Consider the following 23,154-nt stretch of genomic DNA (forward strand, 5'->3'; position numbering starts at 1 on the left):
TCAGGTCGACCATTCCTGAGATGGGGTAAATTGAAACCCAACTACCAAAGAACACTGGTATCTACAATCTAGTATTCAAATCCATAGAAAAGTAACTTATAAAAGTATCTTATGAACGAACTGAGAAATTCCAATCTCTTCTGTTATCTTATGAACTGTTAAATGTTAATTTGACCTTACCAAACCAGGATGTCCACTAACATCGACATCACCTTCCTGGATAACCACCATCATAGATTCTCTACAACTTTTTAAAATACCTGAGCCACTCATAGCATTGTAGGTGGCTCAGAGAATCCTCCACCTGTAAACTTTTTGAATAACTTTGTGTGAATCAATGAAAGTTTTGCCAAGTTTAACAAAAAAATTTCACTGCAACTCTTTGTTTGTGTAAGTCGCTTATTGTAAAAATCAATGAAGTTACTAAACAGTTATTTCAAATGAAAGCTGTGTGTAACTATTAAAGTGTTTAAAGAGGTTCCAAGAGAAAAAGAACATTTTCCAAAATAGCATTCAATGGGAAGAGGGAAATGTTGAAAATGAAAGAATACTGGGCAAAGAGAAAAGCAAAAATCTAGTAAAAACGTTGTCACTCAAGCTATTTAGCCACAAAAAGTGATTCTTTGTTACATGTGTATTTTTCCAGAGTTAATGATTTTTATAGATATTTGTATGGAAGTGAGATGCCTTTTATTTTCCAACTGATCATGAGGTGAGATAATATTTACTTTTTAGACAAAATGTTATCATTTTGTTTGCTGAATTGGAAGAAACACAATTCTTTGTAAATGGGGAATACAAACAAAAAAAATATATATAAAACTGAAGTATTATACATTTATATTAAATGTTAATAGAATTAAGGGCTAAGAAAGGGTTGAAGAAAGGAATGTTAAAATAAATAAATACAAAACAAGCTTGTACATTAAAGAAAAAAAGCTGACAACTGTTGTTATACTTTACTGGCATTGATTATTTATTCTCATGTAGTGGAAAAATAATGGTTCATGAAGAAAGTTTAAAAAATCAATATTTTTATACTTTATACTCCCTCACATCCAAAATCACCACCAAGAAATTTTTTGATTTCTCTACATTTACTATGTCAAAAAAAATTCCAACAAAAAATTTACATCAATAAAAAGTTACCTAAAATTTCTTTTTTGGGGGTGGGAGTGAATTACGATGAAATTTTATTGAAATATTGTTAAAAGTTTAAATAAGGTTAAAAAAATTTTATATTTTTAAAATCTGATCTGCTCCCTCACTTACAGTACCGTGTCAAAGTATTTTTTTGCACCACTACCACTATGCTTAGAAAAACATAAAAATAGTCTGGTTAAAAAATATACAATAAATAAAAAGATAGCAGCTTTTTTGATTTTTGGGGAGGGGGAAAATTTGGGGGCAAATTTTTTTTTAAATGGTAAGATAAGCTTATATCCATCCATGTATTGAATCAGATGATTGGCATCCAAAGCAGCATTTGGGTTCAGAAGTCGATCCAATCCAAACACCAGCTACAGTACAAAAGAAGAAGAAGAGCTTAATAGAGCGATGTTATGTTTACAGAATTTTGAGAAAATTGACCCCAAAGAAACTATCTATCCCAGGGTGGGATGAATGTTCCGAGCCTGAATAAGAAAACATTTTCCTGGGTACACTTTGATTTATTTTTCAATATAGTCACCATTAAGGACTATACTCTTAGCCCAGATTTCCTCAAGCACTTATGCCAGTTCAATACATTGGTTTATCCAACTCCTTAAAATAACAATGTATGGTGACAATAACTTCAATATTGGTCGAAAATATCATCCCTTCAAGCCACTTTTTTTAGGTTAAGAAAGCAGTGATAGTCAATGGGAGCCAGATCAGTCTCAACAACCATCACAAGTTTACGTAAAAATTTGTCTGCATTGCATTGAAAGAGCTCGAGACAATCACTTCAAATAGTTTTTTTTTAACACTGTTTTTGGTTGGACGTGAGGAAATGCAACATCCATCTAGTGCACTTTTTCATGCCCAAATGTTCAAGTAAAATATTTTGCACGCATTCTGTTGACAAGTCCAGAGATTCTGCTACTTATTCACTGTCACTCATCGATCTGCCAAAACGATTTAATGCACTTTTTGCATCATTTCAAACGTAGTCACTTCAGAAGGGCGTCCGCTGTGTGGTTATTGCTAGTACGTGTTTGACCCATTTTAAACTCTGCGACCCACTGTTTAACTGTTGAATTTGATGGAGATAAGCCTCCCAATGTTGTATCAAGCTCCTTTTTAATTTAGTTTGGACTTAAGCCTTTCAGAAAAAGTATTTAATCACTGCACGAATTTCCAGTTTTTCCTTTTTCCCAAAAACACCCCAATTCTCCACTTTGACAGACTGTAAATACTATACTAACTGATGCAGTGACTTGAAACTCTTATAATAAACTAATGAAGAATGGAATCAATCATGTAATGCCACTGAGAAATTAAGTTTACTAACACTATCTCCATGTGTGGCCTGGAACTTTCACCCCACTCTCATACACACAGGTGTCTGTACAAATCAATTTATTCAGTAAAATTTTACTAAGCTTCAAACAAGCCAACACATGAACATATATATGCATGTGTGAACATTGCCACCCATTTGTTTTTTCTTTTTTTTTTGGTCCGTGGGTCATGAAATGTTGAGAAATGCAAAAAAACCTATACCCATTTTTTTGACTGATTACCATACTTTCCTTGTTACAGCACAACTCTAGAGTTATGATGCCAGGAAAATAAAAACGTACTACATATAGCCATTCATTCTGCAGTCAATTCTTGACTGCAAATATCTCTTTCAAGAATTCATTCATTTAGATTACAATGAAAAATTATATCTTTTTTAAATATACCACATTTTAGAATACTGCCAGAATATTTTACTTGTGAGCAAAACTTTTAAATTTAATGCGCAGTTTCTATTACAAAAACAACTATGCTAAATACATGTTATAATTCGGAATTAAAAGTAGTATATTTTTAAATTAAAGTGGTAATAATGATACAATATAATTAACATTAAAAAGAAACACAACAAAGAATTTTATTAACCATATCCACATCATTATGTACATAAATAATTTTGCATAATTTATACATGATTAATTTATATTTATAATTGTGTTACTTCTAATTAATAAACAAATTAATAAACAAATTCATTAATCTAAACATCTGTAACAGACAGCATAATATTAAAGAATGATTACCACTGAAGAAGCTTGCTTTATGTTACATATGAAAACCATGTCACAAATCAGGTTGGTCTAAAACCTAATAATTTGCATGTTGTTTGTCACAAAAAGTATCTAAATTATGGCAAGAAGTAAGTACTGAATGATGAAATAAGATTACAATAAATTAATACACAATAAGTGAAGCTGTCAAAAGAAAATGAAATTTGAGAAATTATAAAAATTACTTGAAATAACAGTATGAGAGTTGCGGCCCTTGAACTGAGTAATAAATTCTTTAACCAAACAGGAACTTCATACACTCATCCTATTAGGAAGCCTTGACAGAAGTCAAATCAAACTTTGGCACTTCTTAACAAGTCAATTAGTTAGGCTTAATAGATATAGGAATTAACACACTGTCATATAGTTAACAATGGAAATGATAAAAAATAATTATATGTTAAATAAACACTTGTAATTGATACTGACATACCTGATATGAGTATGGATCACACAAGGTGTCATAGCATGTATCTAAAGGTTCCAAGTCAGGATGTTTATTAACACGTTTTAAATCAGGAGGTGATGTTGATTCCATATGAAATAACATATTAGTTTTAGTCTCTCCACTTGAATATTCACTAGAATAACAAATTTAATTTTAAATAGATTGTAAAATTATGATAAAAAACTTTATTATTGTATAAAAATAAAGTTTGTTTGCTGGAGTAATCTCAAGAACTGCTAAGCTGATATGAAAAATTCCTACACTGTTTTAAAGATTACTCTTTCCTGAGCGACATATGCTAGACAGTAATTACAAAACCCTTATACACTGGGATGTACTAACATTAACAGGGCGGTGAAGTTAAGAATTTCACCCACTTTGGCACCCTATATATAGTAAAATATAATAAATAAATAAATATCAAAAAAATAATTTATAAATAAATTTAATTTATCTATAAATAAATAATAGTAAATATACTGACTAAAATAACATTTGATTGAAAATTCATATATACTCCCACTAAATTTTCTAATTAAACTCCACAGACCAGAAACATACCATCAGAAAATATGAAAACCTTTGAGACCCTTTTCCCCAATCTACTCCTGCATTAACATTTTCCTTTTAAAAGTGCATTCTAGCTTTAAAAAAATAATTTTAAAAAATCATAAAAGAGAAGATGCTCTAGCTCCTTTACTTTCCACGTGCCTCCACTTCATACTAAATTAACAAAAATTAAAGCAATGAGATGTTTAAAAAACATCACATTTATATAAAAAAGCTTTTCTTTCTACTTTAAGAAAATATTAAATATTAAAATAAACATTACTGTTCAACAGTTTCAGAATTCCTTGTTTACCACAGGCTCTACATGCTAGCCCCCAAAAATTGAAGTACTATTATATATGATAATTCAAATTTTTGTAAAAAAACTTTTAAATCCACAGATTTGAAAGATAATGTACTTCATCATAAATAATTAATCAACTATACAAATTAGTAAGTTTATATAAAGATTGCTACTTTGGATTTTTCATAAATTGTTATTATTAATTACAACAAACTAGACAACATGTATAAAAAAATTACATATATATATATTTCATATTATATAAGATAAAAACCATCATAGTAAATAAAAACCAACATAGTAACTTAAACTTACCTTTAATTACCAATAACCAGTTTTCACAGTATTCCACACCTTCAGTTGGTATTAAATTCTATTTTATAACATTAAAATTTGTTATTTTCAATTATTTTTCATTTTTTCCAGAAATTATATTTTTCTAATGTCAAAGTTTAAATAATATTGTACATGTACATGTATTCATGCAGTACAGCACTTAAATAATATAAATTTTAATTCTATTGTCATTATTACCAATTGTTAGATTGTAGTTTTATTACATTATTAATTAAATCATCATTCTCAAATGTGATCTGGTGATTCATCATCAACTAATACTTCTTGAGTATATTCATTTTTTTAAACATTATCAGAAATGTCCAAAATCCCTTCAGTTGTTTTTACAATCCGTAGTACCATGTTTGCATTCTAATAGATACTCAGTTACATTAGATATACCTCTTTTTCTATTTTTGTATTCTATGTAATGTTCTGTAAATACTTAAAAAACTGATCTATTGGTTTGACCTATAAAAATATTGCTGCATTCATTGCATCTACTTTTATATATTGCTCTTATTTTATTTAAGTAACTGTATTTTATATATAAAGAATTAATAATCTTTGTTTTTTTTTGCTTTTAATCAATTTTTTCTATAAGTTCACCATTAAAATCATTAAATACTACTGCTATTTGTTTTATTTTGTATATTCCTTTTTTGAGTTTAGTTTTATTATTTTTCGTATAATAAATTGCTCTGAATATCATGTTTTTATATGTATTAATTCTTTGTGACTATGGATGGTTAGAATTTAAATGTATAAATGTAGTAGAAATAATGAAGATGGTCCACTGAATATAAAAATAGGAAGAGAAAAGCTTATGGAAGTAGAAGAATCTTGTTATTTGGGAAGTCGAATTACTAAAGATGGACAAAGCAGGAGCGATATAAAATAACAAATAGCACAAGCGAAACAAGCTTTCAGTCAGAAATATAATTTGCTTACATCAAAAATTAATTTAAATGTCAGGAAAAACTTTCTGAAAGTATATGTTTGGAAAATAGTTTTATATGGAATTGAAACTTGGACAATCCGAGTACCTGAGAAGAAAAGATTAGAAACTTTTGAAATGTGATGCTACAGGAGAATGTTAAAAACCAGATGAGTGGATAAAGTGATAAATGAAGAGGTGTTGTGGCAAATTGATGAAGAAAGAAGCATTTGGAAAAATATAGTTAAAAGTTAAAAGATCACATATGAAGGCATCCTGGAATAGTTGCTTTGATATTGGAGGGACAGGTAGATGGGAAAAATTGTGCAAGCAGGCAATGTTTGGAATATGTAAAACAAATTGTTAGGAATGTAGGATGTAGGGGGTATTATACTGAAATGAAATGACTGGCACTTGATAGGGAATCTTGGAGAGCTGCATCAAACCATTCAAATGACTGAAGACAAAAAAAAAAATGTGTATTTAATTTAGGTAATTAGAGAAGTCCAGAGAGTTTTGGGGGTGATAGGTGATGGTTCTGATGGATGATTACATCTCTATATACCATCACCTCCAAAACTAAAATAAAAATATGAATATACTTGAGAAATATTACAATTATATAAATATAAAATTATGAACCACCACATCACATTTGAGAATGATGATTTAATTAACAACATAATAAAATCTAACAGTTGGCAACAATGACAGTAAAATTAAAAGAAGATAATACAATTTAAAGATTAGATTACTCTAGTACTGGATAGCACAAGTACATCTATTTTTACAATATTATTTAAACTTTGACAACGGAAAAATATAGAGGACAAAATAATAAAGTTTAATGTAATAAAACAGAATTTAATTCCAGCTGATGAGATGCAGGATACCGTCGTGAACTGGTTATTGAAAAAGAAGTTTAACTTATCGAATTACGGTATTTTGTAGTTTGTATTTTATATAATATTAAATTTTATTTCTACAATGGTCAAAATGATGCTGAATTATTTGGATTTTCAAAAAAGAAATATATATATGTACATGTACACGTATATTGTACTGTTTTATTAAATTTAATTAGTAAAACAACTGGGTGGCTATTTATAACCACAAAATTAAATATGTACACGCAATTACTTTACAATATCAAAGAAAATTAGTATTTCTTCCAGCATAATTACTACTATCAAATTTAATAAATTATAATATACATTTTGAAATAGGATTTTTTTATGCGAAAACTATTCTAAATAAAATCTTTAAATTGTGGGATTATAGAAAAATTTTGGAAATTATGTGGAATGATAAAGTACAAAATGAAGGGGTCTTAGTAAATAGACCAAAATGTTGCTGAACACACACAATACATACAAATACTGCTACAATGCAATATTACTGCTACAGATAGATTAGAAAAGAAATTTGTGGCAGATTCTTGTAAATATATTACCTAGATTAGTAGGCCAAATATTAAGATATCAAAGTTTAGTTAATTTGGTAATATGAAGATTTAAATAAAGTATAAATTAGAGAAAAACATAGATTGGATATTATAAAACAGATAACTTAGGATGCAGGAAATGGTAATTAAATATAAATATGAAGGTAAAGTATATATAGATCGGTCCAAAATTTTGATGTCAAGTTTTTTGTGAATGTCGATACTTCACAACCCCCTTAAGTCAAACAATGTAAAAAAAAAACACAGAAATTTCCAGAAAATGTATATATGTACATATTTGAGTTCACCGATATTTGATTACATTTAATTATAGACAAAATTAAAAAAAAGGGAAAGCTAAGTTTTACAAGATGAATTTTTGTAGTGATCGCAGGAAATTGGGCTTCAATAAAATGATAAGACCTAATAAGTTAAAGGTTATTTAAAATTCCAAACTTTTACGTAAATGGATTTAGGGAGAGTACTCAATATTATTTCTAAACAGTTTTTGCCCAATCTCAAAAACTTAACAAAAAAAAGTTGAAATGTGGTAGAAATATTTTATTTTTATTTTTTCCTGTTTAGCCTCCGGGAATTACCGTTCAGGTATTATTTCAGAGGATGAATGAGGATATGTATGAGTGTAAATGAAGTCTTGCCTTGTACAGTCTCAGTTTGACCACTTCTAAGATGTGTGGTTAATTGAAACCCAACCACCGAAGAACACCGGTATCCATGATCTAGTATTCAAAAGAAATATTTATCTACATGTATCCCACTTTTCATCTGATAATTAACAATAGGATAAAGAATCAGTCATTACAATAATATAAAATAATGTTCTTAAAAAGATATCATCTACAAAATAAATAAATTTGAAAAGTCTATCTTTAGAAATTAAGAAATTGCGGCTATCAAGAGTATTAATTAATCATTAATAGTCCTGTAAATATTAGTTTCACTGACAATGTTGACCCTTTTATTGTGAACAAAATGACAACTCATCAAGTTCAAGTGGTTCACAAAAATTATGTGTGAAAACAGGCACAAAATCTCTGACTGCATAATTTACAGTCTGCACTCCTACTAACAAGCAGTTGAAGTGGTTCTCAATTATACCAGTTTATTCGTTTTTTTCTAATGTCATTAAACAGATTTTGTATGAAATTAAAATATTTACTTTAAATATTTCCTTTTAAGGGAAATATTTATTATTAATATATATTAATCTTTTTGGATTTTTTAAAAATAATTTCTTAAACTTATCTGTTTTTCAAGTTTTAGCTGTTATTTAAAATGTTATACAAGCTAGACCCAAATGTTTTTACTAAAAATATAAATTAAAAAATTTTTTTTTTCTACAGCAATTATACTTTAAATACAGTATAAATTTGATGATAAAAATATAATTTGGTCAAGGAGTCAACATTTTTTACCAAGATTTCTGATTTTTGTTTTCAATTATACTTTTAATAAAGTACTAGCTTCTCCCAGCATGCCTAGGGCACACCCTCTGCAGCTAGGTCCTCCAGACGGGTTGTGTCTCAGAATGGGATTATTAGGTGTCCATAATTGATTACCTCTTGTGTAAAAATGTTTTTTTTTTTAATGATAAAAATCGATCAAGGAAAAGTGAAAAAATATCAGTAAATCTTCCCAATTAAATTTTGTTTAGATTAGTTTAGGCATAGATGCCAGAGTTTTATATATATTTTTTTTTTTGAGAGTGCTCAGAGAAAAATAAGGATAAAGGATAAGTTACAAAATGATATTAAACAGTATAATGTAAATTTATATATATATATATATATATATATATAAACTCAAACAGACAAACAAAAACACAAAGAAATCTCTTAATAAACATACAAACAAAAAACCTTGGTAACTCTTTTATTATATTTGAAATATTGGCCCTGAAGAGGACCATTGGGTTCGTCATTGTTCAGTTAAGCACCCTTCCTCATTAGGAAATAAGTTTTAGGGTGGATTACAATCATTGCGCTTTCTAAAACCAAAATAACTTCAAAACAAAATATCTGCTTGGACTTTTAAACTCTTCTCTTCAATAAATAAAAATCACTGTTCTATTTATCAGTCTAGACCATCCAAAATTTCTCTAAAAACAATATTTTTCACTTGTTTATACTCTGGAAACAATTTCACTTTCACTCCACTCCATGCTCTTACTTTTGATGATATTTAACAATGTTAGAATAAGAATTACCTTAAAAGAAAAACTACACATAATTCAGAGTACTCTGTAATGGGCTCTAAATAGAACTATAAAAATATATTTAAAATTAATAAAAATTCAATATTAAATAATAATAGAAAACTTGAATTTATAAGGTGAATTAAAACATCGGTATTAATAATAAAAAAAGTGTTAGCAGTTCCTTTTTTTAAATTAAAATAAATATTCAATGAATAATGAATGGGAAAATTAAATGAAATCAGGAAAGGTTAATGAAGGATGGTCAGAAGAAACAGTTTTCCAGTTGTATCATGGTTAATTTGAGTAATTACTTTTTGGTTATAGTTCACTATTTTATGAAGAAAAACAGTCATATAGAAAAAAAAAATTATTAACATACATTTTGCATATATACCGATTAAAGAAATAAATGTATATTACAAGTATAAATAATAACAAGCACAAGTAATGAATATATAGTAATAAAAAGTATACACTTGACCACCACGAGACATGTACTAACAAATCAGGATTTTCCATTAGTGATCATTACATTCTAGTGCCTGTTATCTGAGCACATTATTACTTATTGTTGTACGGAATGACATCGCTCAGAATACTGATATTTTGTGTGCTACGCTAAGGGGGATGGACACACAACAGACAGACACACATACAAATGCCCTTTGGTAGAGTAGAATAATTTTTAAGTAAAAACATCATTTGATCAAGGAGATCAAATTTTTTTATTCATTTTGATTGTTTTCTTAATTGGAATCAAAATATTGCATGCATTTAAGTTATTAATAATTAAAAACCATACAGCTATTTTTTTTTAAACAGAAATATATTCAGATTCAGTTCTCACCCCAGATCACTTGGTTTAGGTTTTAATCTCAAGACTCATTATAGTTTCCTTACAATTTAATTTTTGTATGATGGGAAATGAATTCAGAGAGTGAAAAATACCAAACCCGATAGAGTTTTAGTCCAGAACTTTCAAGATGAAAGGCAAACTTTCTCACTCTTTATTCATTGAATCTCTGAATCTGAAATTTTATCACTCTACAAAACTTTTCAGCTTCTTTCTATTTAATACCACCTTCTGTAAATTATGTGCACAAGTTATAATACAATAACTATTAAATGAGTGTTGCAGATGATTTTTTTTTAAATTTTCTTCCAACAAGGTTTGACCCATTCTGAAATTTCTACTGTACTTAGCATCTGCCATCAAAAGTCATTTTGATGGCAAAATAATCAAGCCTCATTTTCTTGCCTTATGTTATTTTTAATAGTTTGTTTACTGACATCACTTAGCTAAATCTGACACATCATTCCACTCAAAATGACTTTTAACATTTTTCTTTTTGTAACATCCTTTTTTATTTTTTACATGGTTTGATGCATGTTTTTTTACATCGAATGCATCTTTAAGTAATGTGTAATATGGAAGCAAAGAACCCCTGATTGCTCTTTTCTAAATGACTTGATCCAATTTTCCATAACTTCAATAGTTACACACTTTTTATGAGCTTCTACATAAGCCTTACCCAATGTTTTACATAGCTTATATTTATTTTTTTCATACTTTTAAATTTACAAGATATATAAAACCACATAAGTCTCATGAGTTTACTATTTGGCTAAATATAAATACATAATTTTTGTATACACTTCTTATTAACCTGATGGTAAATTAAAATTATAGAAAATAAAAAGTTTTATTCCAAAATTTGTCTGTAAACTATAGTAAATGGATGGCTCAAGGAAAATTCTCACCAATGCACAATCTATCACACCAATCTTTCTAGTGCAAAGAATTTTTGCTGCCAATGTATGAATAGCTTCTATACAATGTACGTGATTATGATAAATGTTAAAGCTCCTTCAATTATATGGTACATTCTATTTTCTTCTTCTTCTTTCCATAACCCTTTAACTTAGTCTCAGGTTTCAACCAACATCAATTCAACACCTCCACCCTCCTCTGTCCACAAATCAGACATATTGTACTACCTATATCTATTTTTCTAGTTTTTTACACTCTCAATTACCCTCTTTCATCTGTCTGTCCTCCTGCAGGTTCACTTTCCTCTGGTCTCAGTCGCAAATAATGCTTTACTCTGCCATTACCATTTGCTAACTTGCAAGTTCAAACAACTTTAAATTATATTCCTGAGAATGCTTAGCATTATTTGCTCATTGCTGTTGCCTGATGAGTTTCTTCATCATGGGTAAAAAAAGATTGGTAAAGAGTTGCATAACTTTCCTAAATAGACATAACTTTTTATAAATAGAACACATGGTGACTGTGTCTTTCTCCCCTCTAAATAAATTGCATAACCATAATAATTGGCACCAATGACATATTCACAAGTCATCAAACAAGATTTCATAAAAACTGGTTAATCAGTCTGAAGATATCAAGCAATATGATAACTGAAGTAAAAGCAAAATTACATACATCTATATGTATGTACAAACATATATGTGCATACATATATCTTTCCAGAATTTTTCAATGCTAAATTGTGTTTGTTTTTTTTTTTTTGTTAGAGGGATGTTGTGAAACATCAAGATCTGTAAAAATTTTGATGTGAAAAATCTGACTTGATAAGCAAACTTTTCCTAATATAGGTATACTGTATACAGTATACTACACAGCAGTAAAACTAAAACTATCAATGAAATCAATATTGATATGCACACTAATATGCATGAAAACAATAGATGAAATCCACAATACTATAATGTTATTTATTAACAAATAAAAAAATGAATCTCACTATTAACAGACTAACAAAGTTTTACTTTATCGTAAAAATATATATCTTTTTATATACCTTTTTGTTAGGTAATTCTAGGTTTAAGTGGGTGGGATATGACAATTTTTTAATAAGCAATTACCTTTTAAACATCAACCTGGTATATATCAATGGCTGATAATATACTATATTATTACTATATACTGTTTACTACACATAGATGAACTTAAAAACAATAATACAGAAATTCATATAAATATCCTGGTCAGGCATGGCATTTTTTCATACCTTAAAACAACTCCCACAACACAACCTTTGAGCTTATGTGGTAAATTAATCATAAAAAAAAGATAATTAACAAAACCAGAGGATTTTTCAATTTTTCTCAGAATAATAAGGAAACTGAAAAATCAAGAAATTCTTGCATTAAAAAAACCCTACTGAAATATCAATATCTAGAGAATAATAAATGTTTATGCTACCAATATAAAAACAGTACTTTGTAAATTTACAAGATGAATTTACACATACTAATACTGTAAATCCTCATAATGATTATTACCATCCTAAAAGTTCACTTTCCACAGTATTCAATGTTACTAAAAATAATGAAATATTATGTAGTCAAATTTTAATCTAATTACACAAATATTATTTGCAAACATACCGACGTGTTGCATCTGCAGCTGATACTTTCAAATAATACAAAGCTACAGTCCAAAAATCAATAGACTTTTGATCCCCCATCAAATGAGAAGCTAATAAGCAGCGTTCAGCAGTTTTCAATGTACTGTTAGATAACATATCTGTATTCATCATAGCCAACTGTTCATTAATCACTGAAATATCAACAACATAAATGTTTTATTAACAATAGTAAATAAAATATCACTTACTGCTTTTTTTTTTTTTAAATTCTTTTACATTACTGCTTTTGCATACTGCTTATCAAATGTATTTGAAAAAAGGATGTTACTCATTGTTATAACCCAGGCAGTAACTGTTTTAAAATGGACATATTTGAACTTTTTCTATATGATCACTAATTTTTGTTTTAATGCCTCTGGAGTATCATCAGAAATGATTATTTTGTTATGCGTCAGTTGAAAAGAGTGTGCTTAAATTTTTATTAAACAAAGTGTAAAAAAAAAAAAATAGCAAAATATTCATTTTTTCTCCCATTTTCCTAGATAACTCAATAACTGTTAATTTTAGAAAAAAAGCTAAAGAAAAAACATTTTATTAAATTTTACACACAATCATGGATTGCAAATCAAAAAATACATTATTATTGATGCAAAAATAACAACTGTCAAAAAAAAAGAAGAAAAAAAACGTTTTTGTGGGAATTTTTTAAGTACTTATATTACACACAGGACCTTCAAATTTTGCCTCAAAACATTTTTTGTTGTTTAAAGCAACACGGAAAATTGCAACAAAATCGGTCGGACAGTGTTTGCACAATAATTTTGTAATCCAGATTTAAAAACAACAAGTAATTTTTCCAAATTATGTAGAGCCTGAAATAAAGTTTCTAGATACTTGAAAATTTAATCATATATAAAAGAGTACTCAAATTTTCAGATGCATTTTGAAAAATTTAAATTGGTTAATTATGAGAGCCTAGAAAATTTTTCAAGCATACTTGCAATTTTAAAAAACAAAATTGTTTCTTTTTTTAATCGATGTTTTGTAAGCTAAAAAATTAAAATATTATACTGGCAAATGCAAATTATTGTAAAATATCAGTTTATTAATTTATACAAAATAATTTATTCCAAAATGCATAATGGTGGTCAACTTTGAAACTTGTTTTTTTTAAAAAAAAGCGTCTTTCCAAGTACTTTTAGGCTGGGCTTTTAAAATTAATTTAGATAAAAATTTTTGAAGATATTCAATTTGTGTAAAAGCAAAAAATTGCAAGTATGTTTGAAAGATTCCCTAGACTCATCTAATCAAATTTTTAAAAATGCACTTGAAAGTTCGAGTACTCTTTTATATGTGATTACATTTTCTATTATCTAGACTTTATTTCAGGCTCTAAACAATTTGGAAAAATCACATTTTTTTTAAAAATCTGGATTGAAAAATTATTGTGCAAAAACTGTCAAACCGATTTTGTTGAAATTTTGCAAGTTGCTTTATCATATCAAAAAGTTATTTGAGGCAAAATCTGGAGATCCTATGTGTAATATAATTACTGGAAAAAAATCACTAGTACTGGACATCACTATTTTGTATCACTATTATATTGTTTTTATTTGCAACCAATGATATTGTGAGTAATATTTAATAATAAAACTTTTTTCTCTCCTGATCTTTTCTCTAAAATAAACAGTTATCAAGTTATCTAGGAAAGTGAGAGAAAAAAATAGATATATTTTGTTATTTTTTTACATTTTGTTTAATAAAATTAAAGTACAAATTTTTCAACTGGTGCATAACAAAATAATCATTTCTATGATATTCTGGGGAGGCATTAAAGCAAAAATTAGCAATCATATAGAAAGAGTCCAACCTAAAACAAATACTGCCTGGGTTACTAGTCAAATTGTTAAATGGCAATTTATTTTATTTTCCAAATGTGTACGTTACAACCTGTGAACAATAAGCAACCCCCCCCCCCCCAGCCCAACGAGATGAGGATAAGTCTGAAATTTTCTTTAAACCATAAAGAAAATTTTCTCATCAGTCCACTTATCAATTACATAAATACATGTTTTTGTAAAATTTCCAAATTTATATCAGACTACTTAAAAAATAACATCAAACTTTATTAACATATACATCAAAAATTATTTTGAAGTTATAAAAAAATTAAAAGAAATAAAATTAAATAACAATGACAAGTTAGTTTCACGATATAAACAATATGTATACAAAAATTAAAAAAAACTGTAAATATTGAAAAAATTATTACATAAGGATAAAATAAACATTTCTATAAATCAAATAATAATATCACTGGAACTTGCCCTAAACATAATTATAGTACATTTAATAAAGAATTTTACTTACAGGAAGAAGGCTTACTAATAGGATCCCAATTAAGTTCTATTTTATCAGAAATATTTTTATAAAATACAGAAGAAATTATTATATTTAATATTAGGACATTTCACAACATAAAACTTTGGATTAGATATGTAGATGATATTTTTGTAATATTTAACAAACAAATAAATTGGAACACTTAATAATTCTTAATAAACTTAATGATTTCCATAAAAATATAACACATACTATAGAAATTGAGAATAATAACACTATAAATTTTCTTGACATATTCTGTTTTTTTTTAAAAAATGTTGGGTTTTAAAGTTATATAATATTTATTCAGTTTTACTTAATGATAAATTATACATTCAATGAAAGAGTAACTCAAACAGTTTCTCCTATAAGTGTTGAATGTGAGCACAGTTTGTGACAGGCACATATCCAGCTGATAGGAGAGTTCATCTCATCCTTTAACCAGCAAGTCTGGAGTAATTAATGAGACAGCTGCTTCAATCTGTGTCTGAAGTCGAGTAGATCAGCTGGTAACTGTGACATATACACTTGATTCTTTATAAATTCCCAAAGAAAAAGATCGCATGGGATCAGATCAGGCAAACATGGAGGCCATGGCAAACAAGCCCTGTCATCTGGTTCCCAGCAACCAATCCAGCGGTTGAGAAGAATTTCACCAATCACATACAGCATTATGCTAGTGAGGAGGTGCACGACCTTGTTGCTAAATAAAGTTCTGTGGTTCGTATTGCAGTTGAGGAAAGAGCCATAGTTATAGCATATCAAGATAGTTCATTCCAGACACACTTGCTTCCACAAAAAAGAATGATCTGTAAACTTGCCATCAGGATGTAGCACAAAAAACATTCAGTTTTGGGGAGTCTTGTTTACACTGCAATGTTTTGTGAGGATTTTCTGATCCCCAGATAAGCACATTATGAGTATTTACTTTTCCATTAACATGAAATGTTGATAGATCACTGAATACGACAAAATAAAGAAAGTCTTCATCACAATGGTGCATCATTTCATTTGCGAAGCTAGCACTCAAACCATAATCTGTAGGCTTTAGAGCTTGTAACAGCTGTAAACGATATGGACACAGTTGTAAGTGTTTCCTTAAAACCTTCCATACAGACATCACTGGGATTGCTAATTTCTGGCTACAATTCCTAACAGTTTCCAAGACTATGCACAAAAGACTCTTACACGTTCAACATTATCTTCAGCCACACTCAGCCATCCTGTATTCTTCCCTTTAGAAATACAACCACTGGTTTTAAATTGTTTATACCACCTATGAACATTATTTTCATTTGGGAGATTGCAAGAGAACTTCCAACAGAATGCATGTCGAATGGTAATTACAGATTTACACTTTGCAAACTGCAAGCACAGAACGCTTTCTGTTAGGGGGTTGCCATCTTTGCTACTAGCGCTTTCAAATGGAAGGTACAGGAAACAGTTTATGAGCATGTGCACAGATAAAACTGTTTGAGTTGCTCTTTCATTCTTGAAAATTAATTTCTAAAGGGAAACAATTGCTATATAGTTTTACGAGTAAAACCCTGATATTCATTTTGAGACACAATGTATATTAAGAAGGATAAAGGAAAATTGAAACTAGGAGTATACAGAAAACCAATTTTTACCAATAACAACTATAAATAACATTTCCATCCATTCATAAAAAAATTGCTACATACAATTAGGTGATAAACACAACTTTATAACACATTGATGAAAATATTAAAAAATGAATTAAATTTAATTAAACATATAGCAACTGAAAATGAATACAATGAAAACATCATTAATAATTTAACAAATAAATTAATATACAAATACAACAATAAAAAAACATTATCTACTCGTATAGTTAATGATAATAAAACTTTACTATCTAACCATCTGCATGAAGGTTAGATTTTTACGATTGTGGTTTGATCAACGACAGACGTGGGTTATACATTTAAACATCCAAAAATGCTGTTCTATCTAATACGCGTTGGGGAACTGATCGAGTGTGCATATTGCGCATCTACCAAGCTCTCGTCTGTTCTTGCTTGGCTTGTTGGCTTGTGGGTTATTCTTCTACACATGCCACTACTTTTAGAATGCTCGATGTGGTCTATCATTCATTTATTTGTCTTGCTATAGGTGCATTTCGTTCAAGCTCTGTGATAATCTACTAGTGGATAGTGGTGAGCCATTTCTTTGGTAGAAACAAAACAAATAATCTGCTCCTATGAAGCTTGCATTAAAGCGCAACCTAATCATCTGACTTTTGATGTGATGTTCTCCAAACAACATCTAAATCAATATAAGGAATGGCCAAGATCTACTGCCCTGCTAGGCATCAGAGCTCATGGCCTTCTCTTTTCTCTAAACCTATAATTACCTCCTGTTACTCAACATTATTACCACCCTTGGCAGCCTTGTTTTGTAAATTATTGTTTTACTTTTTTCGATATCATAAAAAATATACAAATCCTGTTATCTTACAAGAGAAATTCTACAATATTGTAAATAGCTTGAATCCAGGTGCTATTGTTTATACAGACGGCTCTAACACAGTATCTATGTTGGTTGTGCTTTTGTGGTTGGCAACAGCACATACATGTTTGGCTTTCCTAGCATTGCCAGTGTTTTTATCATGAACTGTTTGCTATTAATAAGTGTTAAATATACTTAGCCCGACATTCCAACATGTACTTGTCTGCTCAGATTCCTTGAGTGCCTTGCAGGCAATTAGTGACATGTACTCAAGACACCCCGTTGTGCATGAGATAGTCTGTTATTTCTGAAAAGACTCAACGTAACACAGGAATGAGCCAATGTGTTGGATCCACAGCCACACTGGAATTTCAAGCAATAACGCACTGATCATGCAGCAAAAGAGACTGGTTTTCCAGCCTCCTTTCACTGATTGTGTTATTTCTGAGGATCTTATCTGTTTTTTTGAAAAAGGTGATTAATAACGAGTGGCAAAGTGAATGACATGTTACTATCAATAATAAACTTCATTCAGTTATAGACAATGTGTCACCATGGGGCTTTTCAACCAGTAGTAATCAATGAGAGGAAGTTATTTGCTGTTTGCGAATAGGGCACACTAGACTCGCTCACGGATGTCTCATGACTTGGACTGATGCACCTGTTTGTGTTTGGCTGCGACTGCTAACTGATTGTACATTACATACTTGTATAACTTGTGGACTGTGCCATTTTGTAAAAATTTAAATTTGGGGCTAACATCAGAAATACAGAGTGTTTGGAAAGTTGCCGTATACTGGAATTATGAAAGTATAATGACAAAACATTTTTAATTATAACTCTGTATTATTTTTAACTCTATTTTATAACTCTATATATTTTAATTTCATTATTTTATAGAAATGAATACTACAATAACTGGAATAGTTTATAAAAGGTGTTGAAAACAACTTCCTCCAATATCAACACAACACTGCACATGTTTCAATTTGTTTTCAAACACTTTAACCAGCTAATGTACTGGAATGTCTAATATGTATGTCATTATGGCGGTTTTTAGTTTGTCAATCGTATGTGATTGCTGCAGTAGTTTTTTCTTGCTCCCCATAGAAAGTAATATGGAAGAATCAGATCAGAAATCAAATCAAGACAATTCATAAAAAAGTCAACCTGTTAGCTATGTACTCTGTGTCGGCATCTTGTTGGCACCAACCATAATTGATTTTCACATTTGCTAATTAACTAATGAAGTTTGTAAAAACAGTATTTATTAACTGTATTTTCAAAATAGAGTGGACCCACAATGCGCATTCTATTCACACCGACCCAACCTCCCACTTTTGCTTCGTGTAAAGATTGTTCATGTAATTCATGGAGGTTAGATACTGACTACAGTTGTATATTTTATGAATTAATATATCCTCCCAGATAAAACAATGCTTTAACTGTAAAAACCATAATGTTGAGGAAACCTAAGGAATTTTGTATATAAAACATTGACAATAATCTAGTCTTTTGGCATGATCTGTAGGTTTTAATTCTAGAATGCACATTACTTTGTAGGAGAAAAGTTTCAGTTCTTTCCTTACAGCTTTATATATGATAGCAAGCCCTCCGCTGCCTTGTGCGACGAATGCAATTTGCAAAGACGAGACCAAGCGTTTCTTCCAGTTTTTCTTCACAACAGCTCAAATTACGATTCGTATTTCATTGTCAAGGAGCTGGGATACATTGATATCTTGCTTTTATAATGAACCTAGAGGAAAACTAGCCTAATGCTGAAAGAAAAGAATGCACCACATAATTCTGAAGCATACTGAACAGCGACTTTCTGAACGCACTGTATTTTGGGTAACTGTAAAACTGTTATCCAATGTTACTATTTCTTAAGGCCATGCATCTGTATTCAAGTATTTGATTATTATTATGAGTTTTGTCGATTTGATCCGTTTGGCTTATGCAAGACAGCAATTTTGTTGTTTTAAGTTAAAATTTTTAATATTGTAGTTTTATTTACTTTTAGCAAACAGAATAGGTGTTTTAAATAAGTTAAACTTTTAAATTAATGTTTACTTGCTTAGAGTAGTAATATAATGTCCAGGCGCTGATAACAATATTGTGTGCCCAGGGAAAAAATAATAAATCAAATAGCTCCTAAAACTAACAATAACAAATTAAAAACATAATAAATAATAATAAATCATATAATAAAAACAATTATGATAAACCAGGTGTATATAGAATTAATTGTGGTAATAGGGATTATAATAAATTCTATGTAGGTATAACAAATAGAATATTTAAAGAAAGACTTAAAGAATAGTTACAAGTATTTAAATGAAGGTGGGTCAAATAAAACCGGCCCCAAGGAATAAAAATTAAAAAATGAAAAACAAAAAATTTTATTAAATTACTTACATTTATTTATTCTTGATTACAAAATGCTTTTGAAAAAAAATTATTATATTATTGCAATGTAATTTTAAAATCTCTGTTCAAAATGCTCACCACCAGTCACTAAACAAAGTTCAGCACGGCAAATCATATTCAGAAAAACTTTCTGTAATTCTCCAACTGGAATCCTGGAAATTTCTTGTCATATGCTGCCTTTCAACTCTACAAAGTCGTGAGTTGTTCTTGTAGACTATCCCTTTCAGACAGGCCCAGAAGTAAAACTTACATGGTGATAAGTCTGGAGATCGGCGTGGCCACAAGTCCTTCCTGATTGTTCTATACTTCGTGAAATGTTGGTGGATTCAAGTGACAGACTGATCAGAAGTGTGGCAAGTCTTGTTGGAAGTATCCATGAGAAAGATCTTCAGGAATCAAGTTATGCCTAAATTCCTTGTACAGCCATAACTAGATGTTGGTATTTAACAGTCTCCTCAAAGCCAATACATTCAATGATCCGGCTTCCAGAAAGTGCACACCAAACACTAATTTTTAAATCATGGAGTGGTTTCTGATGGGTTTCATTTTAGTTCTATGTAGTGTTGTGTATACTAAGAATTAATGTAGCCTGATAAATGAAATCGTGCTTTGTCTGTTGAAATGAAGAGATAAGAATCAAGGAATCCTTTGCTAATATTCTGTAATAAAAACTGGTAGCAATTCACTTGTTTACCCTTATCAAGTTTTTTTAATTTATGCACAACACTCATACGATAGGCTTTCATCTGTAAACTATCAAGTATACACCAACGCAATGTTTGAGAAACTCCTGTTTGTGCTGACTTGTAAGGACTCCTTCTAACACGATTTGCTACATCAGCGACAACTTCCAGAATTCAAACAGTTTGTTGTTTCACTCTTTTCGCATTGGTAACAGAACCGGTTGTTTGCCACTTTTTCATTAAATCTTGAATTGTTGGTTTTGCAGGAACATTACTTCTACGACATGTCCCTTGAAACCCTTCATGAACCAAATTTATTGAAGTATTCTGAACATCCTCCATGATGAAAACATGCTGCTCAATTGATTATACCATGATGCACTAACACTACAGACCCACTGAACAGGAGGGAAGGCTGAAAGGCTTATGAGTGAGTCAATGAATTTTAATTAATATGTGTGCATGAAAAACACACCATCTTCTGATACATTCTATATCAGAAGATACTGTGCCAGACGGCTGAGACTGGTTTTATACCATAAAAAACTGGTATATTAAACAAAAATCAAACTATGCAGATCACATAAAATACAACACACATACATTTTCAAATCTACAAGACATAAATATATTAGAAATAACTAATAATAAATTAAAAACATAGTCTCTTGAAAAAATACATATAATAAAAAGCAATTATATTATTATAAATGTGCAAATAAAATTTGAATATGATGAATGGATTCCGAAAAAAAAAGAATTCATACAATTATAAATTCATCCAACAGATGGCAGTATATTGTTATCATCAGTAAATATTTTCCTTCATATTGCCATTTATCCCTCTGGGCTGGTCTGGTTAACTCGTCGCAAATCAGCTGATTTTTGAAGTTGAAAGGTTCTGAGATTGAAATGCTAGTAAACGTTAGTTGGTGTTATATGTTTCTGAATACTAGACAGTGAACATCGGTGTACTTTGGTGGTAGAGGTTTAACCACACATCTCAGGAATGAGTGGCCTGAGTCTGTACAAGACCTACATCTTATTTACATGTCATACATATTATCCTCATTTCATCTGGCTATGATGGGGCAGGGGGGTTGCTTATTGTTCACTAGTTCAGACTGTAACATACACATTAGGAAAATAAAATAAAATAATAAATTGCCATTTAACAATCTGTCTAAGGAGTAACATCCTTTTTTAAAATTAAAATTTTTTTAAAAGTTTTTTATACATCAGATAAAGCACTGTGACCACAAAAGCACTAATGTAGAAGAATTTAAAAAAAAAAATAAGCAGTAAGTGATACTTTTATGTTATTTATTACTGATAATAATCATTATATATTGCTAAGATGCTGAACTACAAATTCATTAACATAAAAGTATCATTATTATTATTATTTTCTTTTTAAACAAATTTTACATAATAAAAATGTTATTATTTTCAATATTGTGAAGTACATCACAAATATTTTAAATTGTAAATTTTTAAACTGAATAATCATTATATATGAAAATTGCAGGACAAAAACTGAAAATAGATATAACAATCTACCAGGTGCTTCAAAAAGGACTTCACAACTTTAAAAGCAAATGAAAATTTATTGAGATAAATTACAGATTTGGTTGAAGTCTCACTTTATAGAAAAACACATAAACTTTGTCATTCAACATTCACTTTGGTTCGATATGGCTTCCATTTGTAAGGCGACATACATCCCACCTAAAGTAAATTTCATTCAAGACTGTAGTCAGCAAGTCAGACATTACCTCTGCAGCTGCGGCATTAATTCGAAGTCTTAGCTCAAGATCAGAAGGCAAACCTGATGCTTAATGAAACCCCACAAGAAAAAATCTAGCGGGGTCAAATCAGGGGAGCGAGATGGCCGTGAAATTGGGCCTTTGCAACCAATCCACAGACCTGGGAATAAAGTATCAAAAAAATCATGTACTTCTAGGTGGTGACCATCTTGATGATAGTAATGATGTCCATCTGGGTCATCATCATCTAACTGAGGAATAAGAAAATTTGGAAGCATATCCAGATGAACTATACCATTTACAGTTGCCTCCTGGAAGAAGAATGGGCCGTACAGTTTTTGTTTGCTTAGGGCAGCCTTTCTCAACTTTTCCGTATTTGCGACCCAATTTTCAATCATAATTTTAGTCAGCAAGTCAGACATTACCTCTGCAGCTGCGGCATTAATTCGAAGTCTTAGCTCAAGATCAGAAGGCAAACCTGATGCTTAATGAAACCCCACAAGAAAAAATCT

General features: G+C 29.7%; 1 protein-coding gene across 1 annotated transcript in view; it reads right to left on the reverse strand.

The window, feature by feature from the left end:
• The window catches only part of LOC142325216 (WD repeat-containing protein 11-like), a 114,926-nt gene that overhangs the window by 27,929 nt on the left and 63,843 nt on the right, over positions 1 to 23,154 (reverse strand). The window contains exons 19-20 of the mRNA XM_075366679.1: positions 12,926 to 13,097; positions 3,709 to 3,856 (exon numbers count right to left, since the gene is read on the reverse strand). Coding sequence (XP_075222794.1) covers positions 3,709 to 3,856; positions 12,926 to 13,097 — 320 coding nt within the window. The remainder of the gene's footprint in view (positions 1 to 3,708; positions 3,857 to 12,925; positions 13,098 to 23,154) is intronic.

This window comes from Lycorma delicatula, chromosome 5, assembly GCF_047948215.1.
Source record: "Lycorma delicatula isolate Av1 chromosome 5, ASM4794821v1, whole genome shotgun sequence".
Lineage (NCBI taxonomy): Eukaryota > Metazoa > Arthropoda > Insecta > Hemiptera > Fulgoridae > Lycorma > Lycorma delicatula.